The sequence below is a fragment of the Tachyglossus aculeatus genome, chromosome 2 (genome assembly GCF_015852505.1).
Source record: "Tachyglossus aculeatus isolate mTacAcu1 chromosome 2, mTacAcu1.pri, whole genome shotgun sequence".
NCBI lineage: Eukaryota > Metazoa > Chordata > Mammalia > Monotremata > Tachyglossidae > Tachyglossus > Tachyglossus aculeatus.
In genome coordinates this window covers 7892632-7908995 of record NC_052067.1, presented here as the reverse complement: position 1 = coordinate 7908995, position 16364 = coordinate 7892632, and the positions used below count along the sequence as shown (strand labels likewise).

The following is a 16364-nucleotide window of genomic DNA, read 5'->3' as shown; positions in this document are numbered from 1 at the left end:
ATGCATTCAATCATATTTATTGAGTGCTTACTGTGTGCAGAGCACTGCACAAAGCACTTGGAAAGTACAATTCAGAAACAAATAGAGACAATCCCTATGTAACAGCGGGCTCACAGTATAGAAACGGGCCTGCATTAGCAGTTCGATTGTTATGAAGAGACCCAGGCCAAAGACAAATGGTTCTGATTTTCAAAGCATGGAAAATTCAACAGATCTCCGGAATCAGAGGGTTCTGGCGAAGGTTGCCCATATTAACGCTTTATTAAGTTCACCCAGATGGTCTAAATGAAACCCCTTCAAGAAAAACACATACAAGCTGAAATGGAAATTCAAGATGTTAGTGCCAATCTCGGCTTGATTCTTTTCTAAACGGGATCCAGAAAGTTGGGCTCTGATTGACAGATAATCTTGCAGCTGCTTAATAGTCAAGAAGTCTGGACCAGAAATCATATTCAGTTGATTGTGTTGATTAACTCGTATCTAAACCGGCACTTAGAGCAGTGCTTGGCACTTAGTAAGTGCTGAACAAGCATTATCATTATTATTATTTTGTTAATTCATTCAATCGTATTTATTGGGCGCTTACTGTGTGCACAGCACTGTACTAAGCACTTGGAAAGTACAATTCGGCAACAGTGAGAGACAATCCCTACCCAGCATCAGGCTCACAGTCTAGAAGGGGGAGACAGACAACAAAACAAAACAAGTAGACAGGCTATCATCAAAATAGATAAATAGAATTATAGATAAATACACATCATTAATTCATTCATTCAATTGTATTTGAGCGCTTACTGTGTACAGAGCACTGTATTAAGCACTTGGGAAGTACAAGGTGGCAACATAGAGTAATAAATACGTACAAATACAAAAAAGTCTGTCCAAAGCAGGAAACCACCCTGACCAAGAAATAGGGAAGGGTGAAATCCTTTTGAAATGTGAAGGAAGAGTGGAAAACCTGTGCCCAACAAAATTCACTTTCAAAGATGCATTTTCTCATTCTTAAAAGATTTTTTCCACTCAGTCAAAACACACTAGTGTTACTGAATGACTACGAAAAAGTGTAGTCTCTTTGTAAAATTCCACGGTGTCTTTTTAGATTCTGGGGCATTTAAAAACCATACAAAGGCATTAAAATCCAACAGCAATATTTTTTTCCTGTTTGACTGCAGCCAATAACCACATTGGAGATGTTGTGGCTGACTTGTAATTGGGATTCCCGCTGTGGTCCTGCAGCCTTTTCTGTTTATATATATACTGCGGTACATAAATACTCATTTATTTTATATGGGTGTGCGTTCCTTATATATAACTTTTGGAGTTTACAAAAAGGATGCAAACTCTAACACAAAGGTGTAAAAGGGACATTCCTTTCTTACTGCAACTTGCCATGCATACATTTCAATATATAGTGTTTAGTTTGGTGATATAACCCACTGACTTTTCTGTTGATCTTGGTACGATGAGTGCTTGGGAAATTGAAGGCTGGGCTGACAGAGTTCCCTTCATGGGGTAGTATTGTGAATACATGTTTGAAATAAAAATAAGACCCACCCTAGAATGCCTCACAGAGTTAGCACTGTAAAGGGAACTTGTTAAATAATGAAGGAACACAGTACGGCATTGAGTATTTTTAAAAGGTTCTTACTGTTACAATGCACTGTGGTAGAGCTACTGCAGAGATGCCTTAATGCAGATTACTTTAATGACTTTTTAAGTTAACAAGACAGCAGATCACGTTCTGGATAAACCTCGAATCCACTTTGACCATTTTGAAATCCTCTGAAAGTTGCATTCTTTTTTTTTTTTAATGGCATTTGTTAAATGCATACTGTATGCCAGACACTGTACTAAAGGCTGGGAAAGATATAAACTAATCAGGTTGGACGCTGTCCATGTCCCAGTGAGGCTCACAGTATTAATACTCATTTTACAGATGATATAACCGAGGCCCAGAGATGTTAAGTGACTTGCCCAGGGTCAAACATCAGCAGGTGGCAGTTCTAGGATTAGAACCCAAATCCTCTGACCCCCAGGCCACTGATTCTCTTTTCATTAGACCACACTGCTTCACTTGATCCCCACCTGTCGTAAAATTGTACATATGCACTACTTAACTGCTATAATTTCTATGTCACCATATATCAACTATTCCTTTTTTTAAGTGTATGGGTGTTCTTGCCCAAAGCAGAAATTGACACAGGTTAGAATTAGAACTGAACTGACAGATCATGTAACAAAAATCACACACACACACACACAAACACAAACACACACACACCACACACACACCCCAACTCCAAAAAACCTTGTGAAACACACCAATGCAGTGCATACTAGGCCTCCTTTCTGTGGTTTTATCTTTCCAGATGATGTCTGAAAAATGCAAGTTGATTACTGATGCATAGCATCTAAGGGAATGTAAATTAAGATGAGGATTTATTTTATGACTATGCACTTATTTCCAGTGAAAAACGAGAACATCATTGACTCGGAAGAGTGCTGGTATCCTGAAAATGACCTTCTGGCATTTTTCAAATGTGAAGTTCGTTAAAAATCAGACTCGAAACTTGTGGTGGCCTGGAAACTCTGTTGTACTTTCTCAAGTGTTTAGTACAGTGCTCTGCACAGAGTAAGCACTCAAATACTACTGATTGACTGAATCACACCGAAAACAGCACAAGTGACGTGAAACAGTTCAGAAGAACCGTGATGGAAACCAAGCAAAAGGTTTCTAAGTGTCTTTAACTGAAAAGGGAAAACAATGTAATAGTAAACATGGATCTTTAGAGTCATTCCATCATATTTATTGAGCATTCACTGTGTGCAGGAAGCATGTTATGGACAGGGATGAAAAAGAGGTCCATCTGTGTTTCTTGGTGGAGACTTTATGAAACACAAAATCAGGAGATGATATCCTGTAAGGGTTCTAATACATAATGGAAGGATAGACATCTGAATTCCTGACATTTCAGTAAGGCAAAGTTCAATAATGAGCCTGGCTGATAAATTGAAAGAAAGAAAGAAATTGAAACTGTGGTTCTGAGCCATCCCTATTAAGGTTTATAAGGTACTCTGTGGAAGGGAAAAAAAACCAAAAGATACAATGATTCTTTTTTGAAAGAAGCAACACAACCTTCCTATCCTTTCCCATCTGCCTTCCTTGAGGAAGGCCAAAGGTTAATGAGCAATAGTTCTGCGGTTGCCTTTTAGGACAAAGATACTTTAAATCAAAGACATATCTATAGCAGGGAGTAAAATGGAAGTCAACAGACTGCAGAGGGATTGCTTATGAGGAGCAGCATGGCCTCATGGAAAGAGTATAGGCCTGATAATCTGAGGACCTGGGTTCTCATTCCAGCTCGGCAACTTGATTTTGGGTGATCTTATGCAAGTCGCTTAAGATTCTCTATGCCCCAGTTAACTCATCTGTTAACTGGAGATTAAAACTGTGAGCTAGACATTAAAGTAAATTATGGAATTGTGCAGGAGGGTGGTGGGACTAGGGAAGGGGTGAATATCGAGCGTTTTAAGAGTATAGATCCAAGTGCACAGCAGTGTCGAAGGAAGGGGGAGTAGGGGAAATGGGGGCTTAGACAAGAGGGCCTCTCAGAGTAGATGCAATTTTAACAAAGCTTTGAATGACAGGAGGAATGGTGCTTTGTTATATATGAAGGGAGAAGGAATTCCAGGTCAGAAACAGGAGGTGGGGAGGGGAGTGGCAGCGAGATAGACCAAATCGAGGTACAGTGGCATTCGAGGAGCCAAATTTGTGGGCAATGACTATGAAGTTGAATGAAGCTGCAGACTTCTCCATGGCAGATTTAAAGACCAGCATTCCTGCAAACAGTGATTTCAAACTGATTTATGTGTTTGCTTTACAGGCGTTAACACAGGTAACTCTTCTCCTGAGGATTTGCTACATCATCCTGACGATAACTTCCATTGGATTCCTTATTGAAAAAAGGCAAGACCCCCCCAGTTTTTCTTTCTCTAAAGATCGTAACTATTCTTACAACAAATAATGAAACACAGCTTCAAAGTTACATTTTTTGAAGATACAATCTACAAAAGTTTTGGTGTACCTAAATATGTTTTTATTATTACAGTATTAGTTAAGCCAGAGGTCATGGGTTCAAATCCCTGCTCCGCCAATTGTCAGCTGTGTGACTTTGGCCAAGTCACTTAACTTCTCTGTGCCGCAGTTACCTCATCTGTAAAATGGGGATTAAGATTGCGAACCCCCTGTGGGAAAACCTGATCACCTCGTATCCTCCCCAGCACTTAGAACAGTGTTTGACACACACTAAGCACTTAATAAATGCCATCATTATTATTATTAAGCATGTACTATTTATCAAGCACAGTTCTAAGCACTAAGGTAAATACAGGTTAATCAGGTCAGACAAAGTCCCTGACCCTCAGGGATCTCAGAGTCTAACTTTTATTGGAAAAAAAAAATCAATAGTATTTACTGAGAATTTATTCTGTAAAGAAACTAAAGACTTGAACGAGTTTGTTTCTTTTCTAATGACAAAAAGTATCTCAGAATGGAGGAAGGTAGTTCACCTTTTTTTTTTTTTAAGAACGTGAATGGTCCCGAAGTGCACTGGAGGAAATCAAAAGCTATAGCAATGAGCCAGTGGAAAATTCATTTAAATATGAAAATTTAGAACTATTCATCCCACCTAGAAACACATGGTTCAGATTTTCATTCTGGAATAATGAAGTTTCTATCACCTTATTTTCAAAATGTGTAACTGGATCATAATCCTGTTCCAATGCAGTTTGTGAATAGGTAGAGTACATAAAATTTACCAGTCCACATTTTCTTTTAATAGTACAGTCCCATTAGTAGATGATAAAATAAATACAATCATCATTCGCCACCTCCGGGCATCAATCATCCTTTTTCTAACCGAGTGACTATTTGTAAGGTTGTAAAAGAATGTTCTGAAAAGAAGACTTTTTTTTTTCCTTGTGGGCACACAAGGGAATAAAGTTTCTTCACTTCTGCTAATGGGGGAGATGAAAAACACACAGTAGGTGCTCAGTAAATGTTAAGTCACAGCAGGAGGGCCAGCATCGAGGCTCTGAAGACATTAGTGAGGGGAAGTTTTAAAGGCTTCACTGACCCTGAGTTCCAGAGCCTCAAGTAATGGATGGAGTGAAATGTCACACAGCAGGGGGGGAAGACCCTAGGTTAGGAAAGAGAAGGAGGAAGGAAAAAGGGGGCAGTGTGTCCTAATGGCTAGAGCATGGTCCTGGGATTTAGAAGGATGTGGCTTCTCAACCTTGCTTAGAGTCCTCTAGCCAAAGTCATGTAGAGAAGCAGTGTGACTCAGTGGAAAGAGCACGGGCTTTGGATTCAGTGGTCATGGGTTCCAATCCTGGCTCTGCCAATTGTCAGCTGTGTGACTTTGGACAAGTCACTTCACTTCTCTGTGCCTCAGTTCCCTCATCTGTAAAATGGGGATTGACTGTGAGCCCCTATGGGACAACCTGATCACCTTGTAACCTCCCTAGCACTTAGAACAGTGCTTTGCACATAGTAAGCACTTAATAAATGCCATTATTATTATTATTATCTTGTATCTACCCCAGGGCTTAATACGGGTGCCTGGAATCAATCAATCAATCAATCGTATTTATTGAGCGCTTACTGTGTGCAGAGCACTGTACTAAGCGCTTGGGAAGTACAAGTTGGCAACATGTAGAGACAGTCCCTACCCAACAGTGGGTTCACAGTCTAGAAGGGGGAGACAGAGAACAAAACCAAACATATTAACGAAATAAAATAAATAGAATAGATATGTACAAGTAAAATAAATAAATAAATAAATAGAGTAATAAATATGTACAAACATATATACATATATACAGGTGCTGTGGGGAAGGGAATGAGGTAAGATGGGGGGATGGAGAGGGGGAAGATGGGGAGAGGAAGGAGGGGGCTCAGTGTGGGAAGGCCTCCTGGAAGAAGTGAGCTCTCAGTAGGGCCTTGAAGGGAGGAAGAGAGCTAGCTTGGCGGATGGGCAGAGGGAGGGCATTCCAGGCCAGGGGGATGATGTGGGCCGGTGCACAGTGAGGAGATTAGTGGCAGAGGAGCAGAGGGTGTGGGCTGGGCTGTAGAGTAAACCCTTGACAAATACCCTAAAATAGTCCTATATACCCTAAAGTAGTCTTATACTTCATTTTTAAAAGGACTTTTTAAGCCTTTATTTTAAACAAAGTTCCTTAATAAATCAATTTCCTTGAATACCCTAAGGAAAGTGGCAAGAGCCATTTTGTACAGTGCTCTGCACACAGTAAGCACTCAATAAATACCTGTTTGCTTTATTATTATTATTATTTATGGGTCATAATCCTGGCTCTGCCACTTATCAGCTGTGTGGGCAAATCACTTAACTTCTCTGTGCCTCAGTTGCCACATCTGGAAAATGGGGATTAAGACTGTGAGCCCCTTGTGGGAAAACCTGATTTCCTTCTATCTCCCCCAGCACTTAGCGCTTAACAAACACCAAAATTATTATTATTATTATTATGTTAACCCTAACGTGGGTCCGGGGCTATTGAATTTTGTGGCTGCCCCACGTGCTGTATACTATCATTATACCAATTTGCACAAGAAGACATTTCAGTCATTCCCCCATCATCATCATCAATCGTATTTATCTTACCTCCTTCCCTTCCCCACAGCACCTGTATATATGTATATATGTCTGTACATATTTATTACTCTATTTATTTATTTATTTTACTTGTACATATCTATTCTATTTTGTAGTATGTTTGGTTTTGTCTCCCCCTTTTAGACTGTGAGCCCACTGTGGGGTAGGGACTGTCTCTATATGTTGCCAATTTGTACTTCCCAAGCGCTTAGTACAGTGCTCTGCACACAGTAAGTGCTCAATAAATACGATTGATGATGATCCCCATTTTGATTAGCACTTGATGGGGAGCCCTCTCCATCTCCAGTTTTTGTTAATAATAATAATTATGGTACTTGTTAAGCACTTACTATGTGTCAGGTTCTGTACTAAATGCTGAGTGGTTACAAGAAAAGCAGCATGCCTTAGTGGAAAAATCTCGGGCTTGGGTGTCAGAGGATGTGGGTTCTAATCCCCGCTCCATCAGCTTTCTGCTGTGTGACCTTTGGCAAACCACTTAATTTCTCTGTGCCTCAGGTAACTCACCTGCAAAATGGGGATTAAGACTGTGAGCCTCACATGGGGCAACCTGATTACCTTGAATCTACCCCAGTGCTTAGAACAGTGCTTAGCACATAATAGGTGCTTAACAAATGCTATTATTATTATTATTATTATTGTTGTTATTATTATTATTATTATCATCATCATTATTATTACAAGCAAATCGGGTCGGACAAAGTCCCGGTCCCACGTGGGGCTCACAGTCTCAATCCCAATTTTACAGATGAGGTAACTGAGGCACAGAGAAGTGAAGTGACTTGCTCAAGATCACACAGCAGACAAATGGCAGAGTCAGGATTAGAATCCATGACCTTCTGGCTTGCAGATCCATGCTTTATTCACCATGTCATGGTAATGGCCTCAGAATAATAAAAATAATGATAATGGATGGCATTTATTAAGTGCTTACTATGTGCAAAGCACTGTTCTAAGCACTGGGGAGGTTACAAGGTGATCAGGTTGACCCACGTGGGGCTCATAGTCTTAATCCTCATTTTACAGATGAGGTAACTGAGGCCCAGAGAAGTGAAGTGACTTGCCCAAAGTCACACAGCTGACAACTGGCAGAGCCAGGATTTGAACCCATGACCTCTGACTCCAAAGCCCAGGCTCTTTCCACTGAGCCACGCTGCTTCTCATGCTAACACATCTTTGGTGCCAGGCCAGGTGGTCTCCCAAGGCTGAAGTTCTACCTGTATTATCTACTTCACAACCAATTGTTTTGAGGCAGGGGAAGGGGAGGAGAAATCAGGACAGGTAAAGGGGTGTTACTCCATTCTTGCTCATGTATCCCCTTTCTGCTGAAAATAGTCTTTGAAAGAGATGATATACGCAGCATGTTGGATAGCCTGCAGAGGACAGAAAATTTGAGTTGGGGGTAGCAGTAACTGGAAGGATCTATGAAGTAGTATTAGTGGGGAGGTTGCAGGATTGAAATCCCAACTGAATGCAGGAGATAAATATCAATCAATCAATCAATCAATCATATTTATTGAGCACTTACTGTGTGCAGAGCACTGTACTAAGCGCTTGGGAAGTACAAGTTGGCAACATATAGAGACAGTCCCTACCCAACAGTGGGCTCACAGTCTAAAAGTGGGAGACAGAGAACAGAGGGGAGTCAAAGAAAACATCAATCATGTGAGCTTCTGGGGCAGGAAGAATTGCAAAGAGTTAAGAAGAAAAGACTAAGGGGGGGAAAATGAGTTCAGCTTTTGTCATATGGAGGTTAAATGTTCCAAACAGCCATCTAAATGATGTCTCAAAGATGGGAGGGCATTCCAAAATGGTAAATTAGGTGTTAGGATGCTAGAAATAAAACTTTGGATGAAAACCAGGGGTTTCTCGGTAGAAGGCTCATTCACAATACATGAATGATACACAGTTAATTTCTTCTCATCCATCCACTATTATTGGACCGGAAGCAGGGTGGTTTTGAAGGACAGGAAAAGTGGGTTCTAATCCTAGCTCTGCCACTTGCCTTGGGGATTCAATACCTGTCCTCCCTTCTACTAAGACTGTAAATCCCACGTAGGTCAAGGATTGTGTCTGACTTCAATGTACCCCAGTGCTTAGAACAGTGTTTGACATAATGAGCACTCCAAAACCATAATTGCATAGCCTGGAAAAATTAGAAAATAATTAGCATAGCTGTACTCAGTTCTTGGGAGAGTATATTACATTTTTTAGGTCATGGGTTCAAATCCCAGCTCCACTGCTTGTGAGCTGTGTGACTTTGGGCTAGTCACTTAAATTCTCTGTGCCTCAGTTACCTCATCTGTAAAATGGGGATTAAGACTGAGAGCCCCATGTGGGACAATCTGATCACCTTGCATCCTCCCCAGTGCTTAGGACAGTGTTTTGCACATAGTAAGCACTTAAATGTCATCATTATTATTATTATTATTATTATTATTATTAGCATGATTCCAGCTCATAAGGCTCATACATTCTCCAGGGAGAAGGGCTCTTGGAGATGTGATTTCCAAAATCTCCTTCCTGCAAGATTCAGAACCCTTTCATTAATACAAATCAGTGTTGATTGATAAATGTTGCCCTCAGCATTTGAAATTATTAAATGGATGCTTGTTTCATTTGAGCATGTTTATGGGGCCTCCAGTATCTTTGGGGATTTAAGTACAATATTTCATTGAGTCATTACTTGAGATTGTGGCCGCTGTGTTAACCTAACCCTGGGGACCAAACTATAATCATGGTCTTCGAAATGGCTGTTCACACATAGGCATTTAAATCCAACTTTAAAAATAACAACTAGCCAAAACACACAAAGCATTGAAACTGAACTTCCTGAATAATTTTAGGTAATTATCATCCCATAAAGAAATGTCACATTTGATGTCAGAACAGAATTGACAGAAAAAAACTAGATTTTAAGGAGAACTAATCGATAGATTCATTTGTGTTAGGTGAAAAGGTTTTCTAGTGTTTTAAAATCATGGTTTCAAAAATTCTAATACACATTTTAAAAAGATTCCTTCAAAAATGCTTTGTATTTCAACTGTTCACAAAACTAAGCTCACTAATTTGCATTCAAATACTTTAATTACAATTTTAATTTTATTGTATGATCTTTTTTTTTTATTTAAGACATCAATATAGCACATAGCAAAAAATAATTGATGGCATTCAAAGAGAGTTCTCTGAAGACCCTCAAAACGCACTGCTTCACAGTTTCTCTAGGTTCTAGAATCTGCTGTATTGAAAATACTTCAAAAGTCCTAAATGATGAATGTATATATGTTGAGAAAATTCGAACTAACCGTAATACATTTTTATCTCTTGAATGTTTTGAGTAGTCCAGCAATAAGAGGAGGAATTGATAGGATTCATATAGTTAGGTCACTTAAAACTGCATTTCATAATTAGCCCCATCATGACAATACTTGTCAAAAACCTGTAGGCATGTAAAGATAATAATAATAATAATAATAATAATAATAATAATAATAATAATAATAATATGTTTATTTTTTCTATGTGCCAAGCACTGTATTATGAATTGAGGTAGATGAAAGATGGGCCCACGATCTATGTAGGATGAAGAATTGGTTTTGAATCCCCATTTCTGAGATGAGTGAGCTGCCGTTTTGAGAGGTTAAGTGACTTGCCCAAGGTCTCACAGCAGGCAAATAACAGAACCGGAATTAGAACCCAGGCCCTCTGATTCCCAAGTCAGCACTCTTTCCATTAGGCCACATGGCCAAGGTACTTAGACATGATTCCTGCTCTTTAGAAGTTGTCAGTCTAAAACAAGTTTGCTTTCAAGCCCGGCTCTCACTGACCAAATCAGAGATTAAGCATTAAGACAAAAGTGTTAACAAACCTTAGAAGCTTGTTTCTAGTTTTGGATTATGTCGTTTAAGATCTCATGACAAACTCTGCTTTATCCAAGGTACATTCTTAGCCAAGAAATGCACTGAACCAAAATAATAATAACAATAACAATGATGATGATGATGACATTTAAGCGCTTACTATGTGCAAAGCACTGTTCTAAGCACTGGGGAGGTTACAAGGTGATCAGCTTGTCCCAAGGGGGGCTCACAGTCTTAATCCCCATTTTACAGATGAGGTAACTGAAGTACAGGGAAGTTAAGTGACTTACCCAAAGTCACACAGCTGACAATTGGCGGGGCCAGGATTTGAACCCATGACCAAGCCCGTGCTCTTTTCACTGAGCCATGCTGCTTCTCTAATAAGATAGATAATAATAAATAAGAAAGGGTAATCCTAACAAGGGTGCTGAGAAGAGTAACCGATTAGCCACAGGTGGTGGAAAGTACATTACCGTCATCAGTAACACTAGGCCAGATCTCTGTTTTCAACGACTAATCATCCAAAAAAGAGACACTATCCAGTAATTGCTTTTCTGCCTCACATTGAAGGATAGGACAAACATTTGAATCATAAAAACAAGGTCACTTTCTTCACCACAGCACAGTCCATCCTCAGATTGATAAAGGCAGATCTTGCCATCAAACTGGGATTTTAACTACCTATGGATAGAGGAGAACAGACAATGTAATTCAAGCTACATATTTAAATATTTTGTCTAACTCTCTATCCTTAATATTTTGACCTATGCCTTCAAACTTTCAAAGCAGTTTCAGCACAGTTATGCACCTTCCTGTTTTTCTCCTTTTATCTATTTTACATACTAAAGTTTTAAAAAGAATACATTGTCTCCACTCCAATTTTTCCACCTTCAAAATTGTGGAATTTTACATTCATCTCTCATTCCATTCCACTTTGACAGTCTTACAAAAACTGTACCCAAGTACCTCATTTTCCACCTCTCATTTCCTTCTCCTCTAAATTCTTTCAGAGGTTGTGTTGGACATCTTATTTTCATGTCCCACCTCACTGGATAGCAGTTACAGCCAAGGGGATACTGTGTGAAGCCAAATTTATCAGGACCAATGGTTCATTCCAGGCCATTCCCATTCACCAGCATGATTTACAGAGACACAGATTTGTAGTTAAGAGAGAGCAGACAGGGCCCAATCCAATTAATAAGAACGTAGTAAATAAACAAACTTTCTGAAGCCTGACATGGCTCCAAATGAAAGTACTTACAATTCATCTAGACCCAAACACGAGATGAATAAAGGAAGAAGAGCTCAAACAGGCCCTTCTTCCCTTAAAATTCTCCCATTTCAGCCTAATTTACTGATTGGCTGAGCTCTCTCGAAGTTCCTATTAATCAGATCTCCTTCCTTTTCCAATTAACAGGTAATTCTGGGAAATTTAAGTTCCAGAAAGGAAAGACCCCCCCAAAATAGGTTTCATACCCTTCTTTCTGTTAGTGCCCTTTGGCCAATGTGATAATACGCATGCACCCAATCTAAATCCAGTCCTCATATGAGCTATCCACTTTATGCTGGAACTATGTTAAAAGAGAATATTTGTGGACCACCATACTCATTTGTATGTTTTGGTGGGTTTTTTTGCCACTCCATATTTTCAGATCTGTTAGCTCTGCTGTGAAATATATGCATACCTGCTGCTATGTGTGAGTGTTTTTGAATTTTAGTGCGTAACATAAATCTGTACAAACATATAAATTGTTTCCTGCATATTAGGGAAGCAGTATGGCCTAGTAGAAGGACCACATGCCTCGTAGTCAGAGGATCTAGATCCTAATCCCTACTGTGCCACATGTCCGTTTTGTGACCTTGGGCAAATCACTCTCACTCTCCTTCTCTGTGCCTCAGTTTCCTCGGCTGTAAAATAGGGATTAAATCTTACAAACTCCTAGTTAGAGCATGAGCTCCATTTGGGGCAGGGATTGTGTCCCTCCTGATTATCTTGCAACTCCCCCAGTGCTTAGTACAGTGCTTTTCACATAGTAAAGGCTTAACACGTATAGTAATAGTAGTGCCTAAAAATAATAATATACACATTGCAGTGTAACAATAGTATATGAATTGTTAATTTAGTGACTGTTATAATGAGAAGATGATATTTAGATTAAAATATTTAAACTATATGTTCATTTCAGACCCAGAGCTGCTATTTTGGAAACCGCTCGCTGCTCAGTATTTCTCATGCTGTATAGATTTGGCTTTCTGAAACCCTTTTTTCCTGCCTTGACTGCTGCTCTCGAGGTAAGATGCTTGTATTTAAGAAAATATCTTCCTGAGCATGTATTTTCATGTTGTTTTATGACACAATAACTCAGTTAATGATGTATTAACATAAATTGATATTTAAGCGAACAAACAGCGCCTGTAACTTGTGATGTATTACAACTATAAAACCGAGTCTGTCTTGGCTAAAAGAGGGAAGACAAGAAATTCCCTCACCTCAAATTTCCAATTCTCATGAGCTCTTCTGCCTTCACTCAGTCAAAAGTATTTATTGAGCACTTAATGTGCACTGTACCAATTGCTTGGGAGAGTACAACAAGAATATTACAGACACGTTCTCTGACAACAGTGAACTTACAGTCTAAAGAGGGAGAGAGATGTTAACATGAATAAATACATTACAGAAATATGCATAAATGCTGTGGGGCTAAGAGGGAGGCTGAATAAAGGGAGCAAGTCAGAGTGACACAGAAGGAAGTGGAAGAAAAAGAAAGGAAGGCTAATCTTCCACGTTTGATGTGAGAGTGTTTCAGTGATCTAGTTCCACTGGCAAAGTTTACTCCTAGGTACGGTGGTGTTTTGTCTGATAAAATCTTGCCAGCCTGACACGGTTCCCTTAGCAATTGGCATGTGCTTAGTAAGGATGATGCATTTACTATATTAAATACTGGACTCGAGCTATCAAATGCTATAACCCTTTTTCCTAGCATAATTGAGCAGGCAGTTTCCTTCTTATTTCTTTACATATTTCCCCAAATATGCATCCTGGACTTTCATAGACTCATAAACTAATGGAGCTGGAAGGGATCTCAAACAAGGGCCAACTGAGTTTTCCTGCCTCCAGGTTATTGAATGATTGAACCATCCACAGATGGTTGGGGATTTTTTCCTTTAAGACCCACAGTTTGGAGACTCAACAGATGCTGCTGGCAACTCTTCCAATAGTTTCCTTTCTTTGTCCATCAACATAAAATCCTTCCTCCTGTCCCACTGAAAACTCATCTGCTCTAACCTAAGTCCATTTCTTCTGGTTTGGTTTTACCTAGAACACAAAAAAAGTCAACACACTGCAGGTATTCTGGTATTCTTCGAATTAAGCGACAGATCGAAAAGTTTCAGATACAAAGGAATGACCTTCATTTTCCCTACTCCTTATCCCTAATACTTCTCTCTTCTGTGTCACCCTTCCATTTGGATTTGTTGCCTCTTAGCACTTGATAGTCACCCTATATCCAGACTCACAACATTCACGTATTTATCCGTTAATTTATTTTAATTCCCATCTCCCTCTCTAGACTGTAAGCTCCTTGTGGGCAGGTGACGTGTCTGCTGACCCTGATTTGTTTTACTCTCTCAAGTGTTGTACAGTGCTCTGTATATGGTAAGTGCTCAATAAACATGATTGACTGATTGGGGGGAACTTATCCCAATTCATTAGAATTTTGATAGTCCCAAAACTTTCTCACCTTACAGATCATGAACAAAAATCATTCTTTATCAAAATTAATGACTCTAAACTGAGTTGAGTTTTCCAGTCATCCTTGTGAATGACAAACTGTTATTGCTATTATGATTGTTTTACTTTAGGAGCATATATTAAGCAATGTTTTCTTTGCATGGGTGTAGATATAAGATCATCAAATCAGAACAAGTGTTGTACTGTACTCTATTATTAACCTTTTTATGCAAATTGTGTTGTAGGTGGGTAGGGCTAAAGCTGAGTTGGATGTCTACATTTCCACCAGAATGTTCTTGCCATGACATAGTCGGTAAAACTTGTAATCCTACTGAATCATCCACATAAAATTTCTGTGAAATTGCTGGCTTTCTTGAATGGAAGGGAGTTGAGCAAATCATTCAAAGGGCCAGCTGGAAATATTGCTTGGCCTTACAGAGATGTTTCAAATAAAAATATTGGACAGGGGATACAGTTCAACCCATTTATCCTTTCTTTGTTTTCTGAAGAAGTAGACAAAGGATCATTTAAAAGGCTTTTAGGCCTGCCTAGAGAAGGCAGGGACATGGCTTTACTTGAACTGTCAGCTACTATTTCCCCGCTCCAATCTCCTTGCTTACAAGACATATGATGAGCCGTCAAGGCAAGAATTCTGGGAAAGAAAAATCAAAGTTGCAAAGAAAAATAACAATGGAATTTTAAAGGCTGTTCCAAATTTTATCAAGAAAAATCTATCTCCCACTCCAGGGTACTTATTGGTTTGTCACCTCTTGAAAATAGTCCATGATCCTGGATGCTAGAAGTAAGATAATGTATAATCAGTGCAGAAGTAGGGAATAATGGAAAGAGTATTTGTCCGAGAGTCAGAGGACCTGGGTTCTACTCCTGGCTCTGCCAATTGCTTGCTGTGTGACCTTGGGTGAATCACTTAACTTCTCTGTGCCCCAGCTCTCCGGTTCTCCCTCCTATTTAAACTGTGAGCTCCATATGAGACAGGGACTGTGTCCAACCTAATTAACTTGTATCTACCCCAGCCCTGTCTTTCAGTCTAGAGTGGGAGAAAGACATTAAAATAAATTACAGGTGTGAACGTAAGTGCTGTGAGGCTGAGAGTAGGAGGAATAAAGGGTATAATTCAAGTGTATGCAACGAAGCAGCATTAGAGAAGCAGCAAGTCTCAATGGAAAGAGCAGGGGCTTGGGAGTCAGAGGTCATGGGTTCTAACTCCGCCTCCGCCACTTAGCCACTGTATGACTTTGGGCAAGTCATTTAACTTCTCTGTGCCTCAGTTACCTCATCTGGGAAATGGGGATTAAGACTGTGAGCCCCATGTGGGACAACCTGATTACCTTGTATCTCCCCCAGTTCCTAGAACAGTGCTTGGCACATAGTAAGCACTTAACAAATACCAAAATTATTATTATTATTAAGTGTAACAGAAATGCAGAATGGAGAGGGAGTAGGGGAAATGAGGACTTAGTTGGAGAAGGCTTCTCAGAGGAGCTATAATAAGGCTTTGAAGGTGGGGAAAATGATAGTCAGTCAGATATGAAGCAGGAGGTGAGCACTTACCGTATGCAGTCCCTCAATCATGTTTATTAATCAATTCATCAATTAATTGTATTCACAATGCAGAACACTGTACCAAGTGCTTGGAGAGTAGAGAAGTAGGATGGTTTAGTGGATAGTGCACAGGCCTGAAATCAGAAGATCATGGGTTCAAATCCCAGCTCCACCACAGGTCTGTTGTGTGACCTTGGACAAGTCACTTAAATTCTCTGTGCTTCAGATACCTGATCTGTAAAATGGGGATTGAACCTTGGAGCCCCATATGGGACAGGGACTGTGTTCAACCCATTTTGCTTGTATTTACCTCAGCGCTGTACAGTAGCACAGTACAGTAGCACTTAACAAATACCATTAATAATAATAATAATAATAATAATAATAATAATAATGGCATTTATTAAGCACTTACTATGTTCAAAGCACTGTTCTAAGCACTGGGGAGGTCACAGGGTGATCAGGTTGTCCCACAGGGGGCTCACAGTCTTAATCCCCATTTTACAGATGAGGTACTGAGGC

General features: G+C 39.7%; 1 protein-coding gene across 1 annotated transcript in view; it reads left to right on the top strand.

Annotated features, from left to right (window-relative positions):
* Window positions 1-16364, top strand: part of AGMO (alkylglycerol monooxygenase) — a 357460-nt gene that overhangs the window by 225519 nt on the left and 115577 nt on the right. The window contains exons 11-12 of the mRNA XM_038772004.1: window positions 3885-3967; window positions 12736-12841. Coding sequence (XP_038627932.1) covers window positions 3885-3967; window positions 12736-12841 — 189 coding nt within the window. The remainder of the gene's footprint in view (window positions 1-3884; window positions 3968-12735; window positions 12842-16364) is intronic.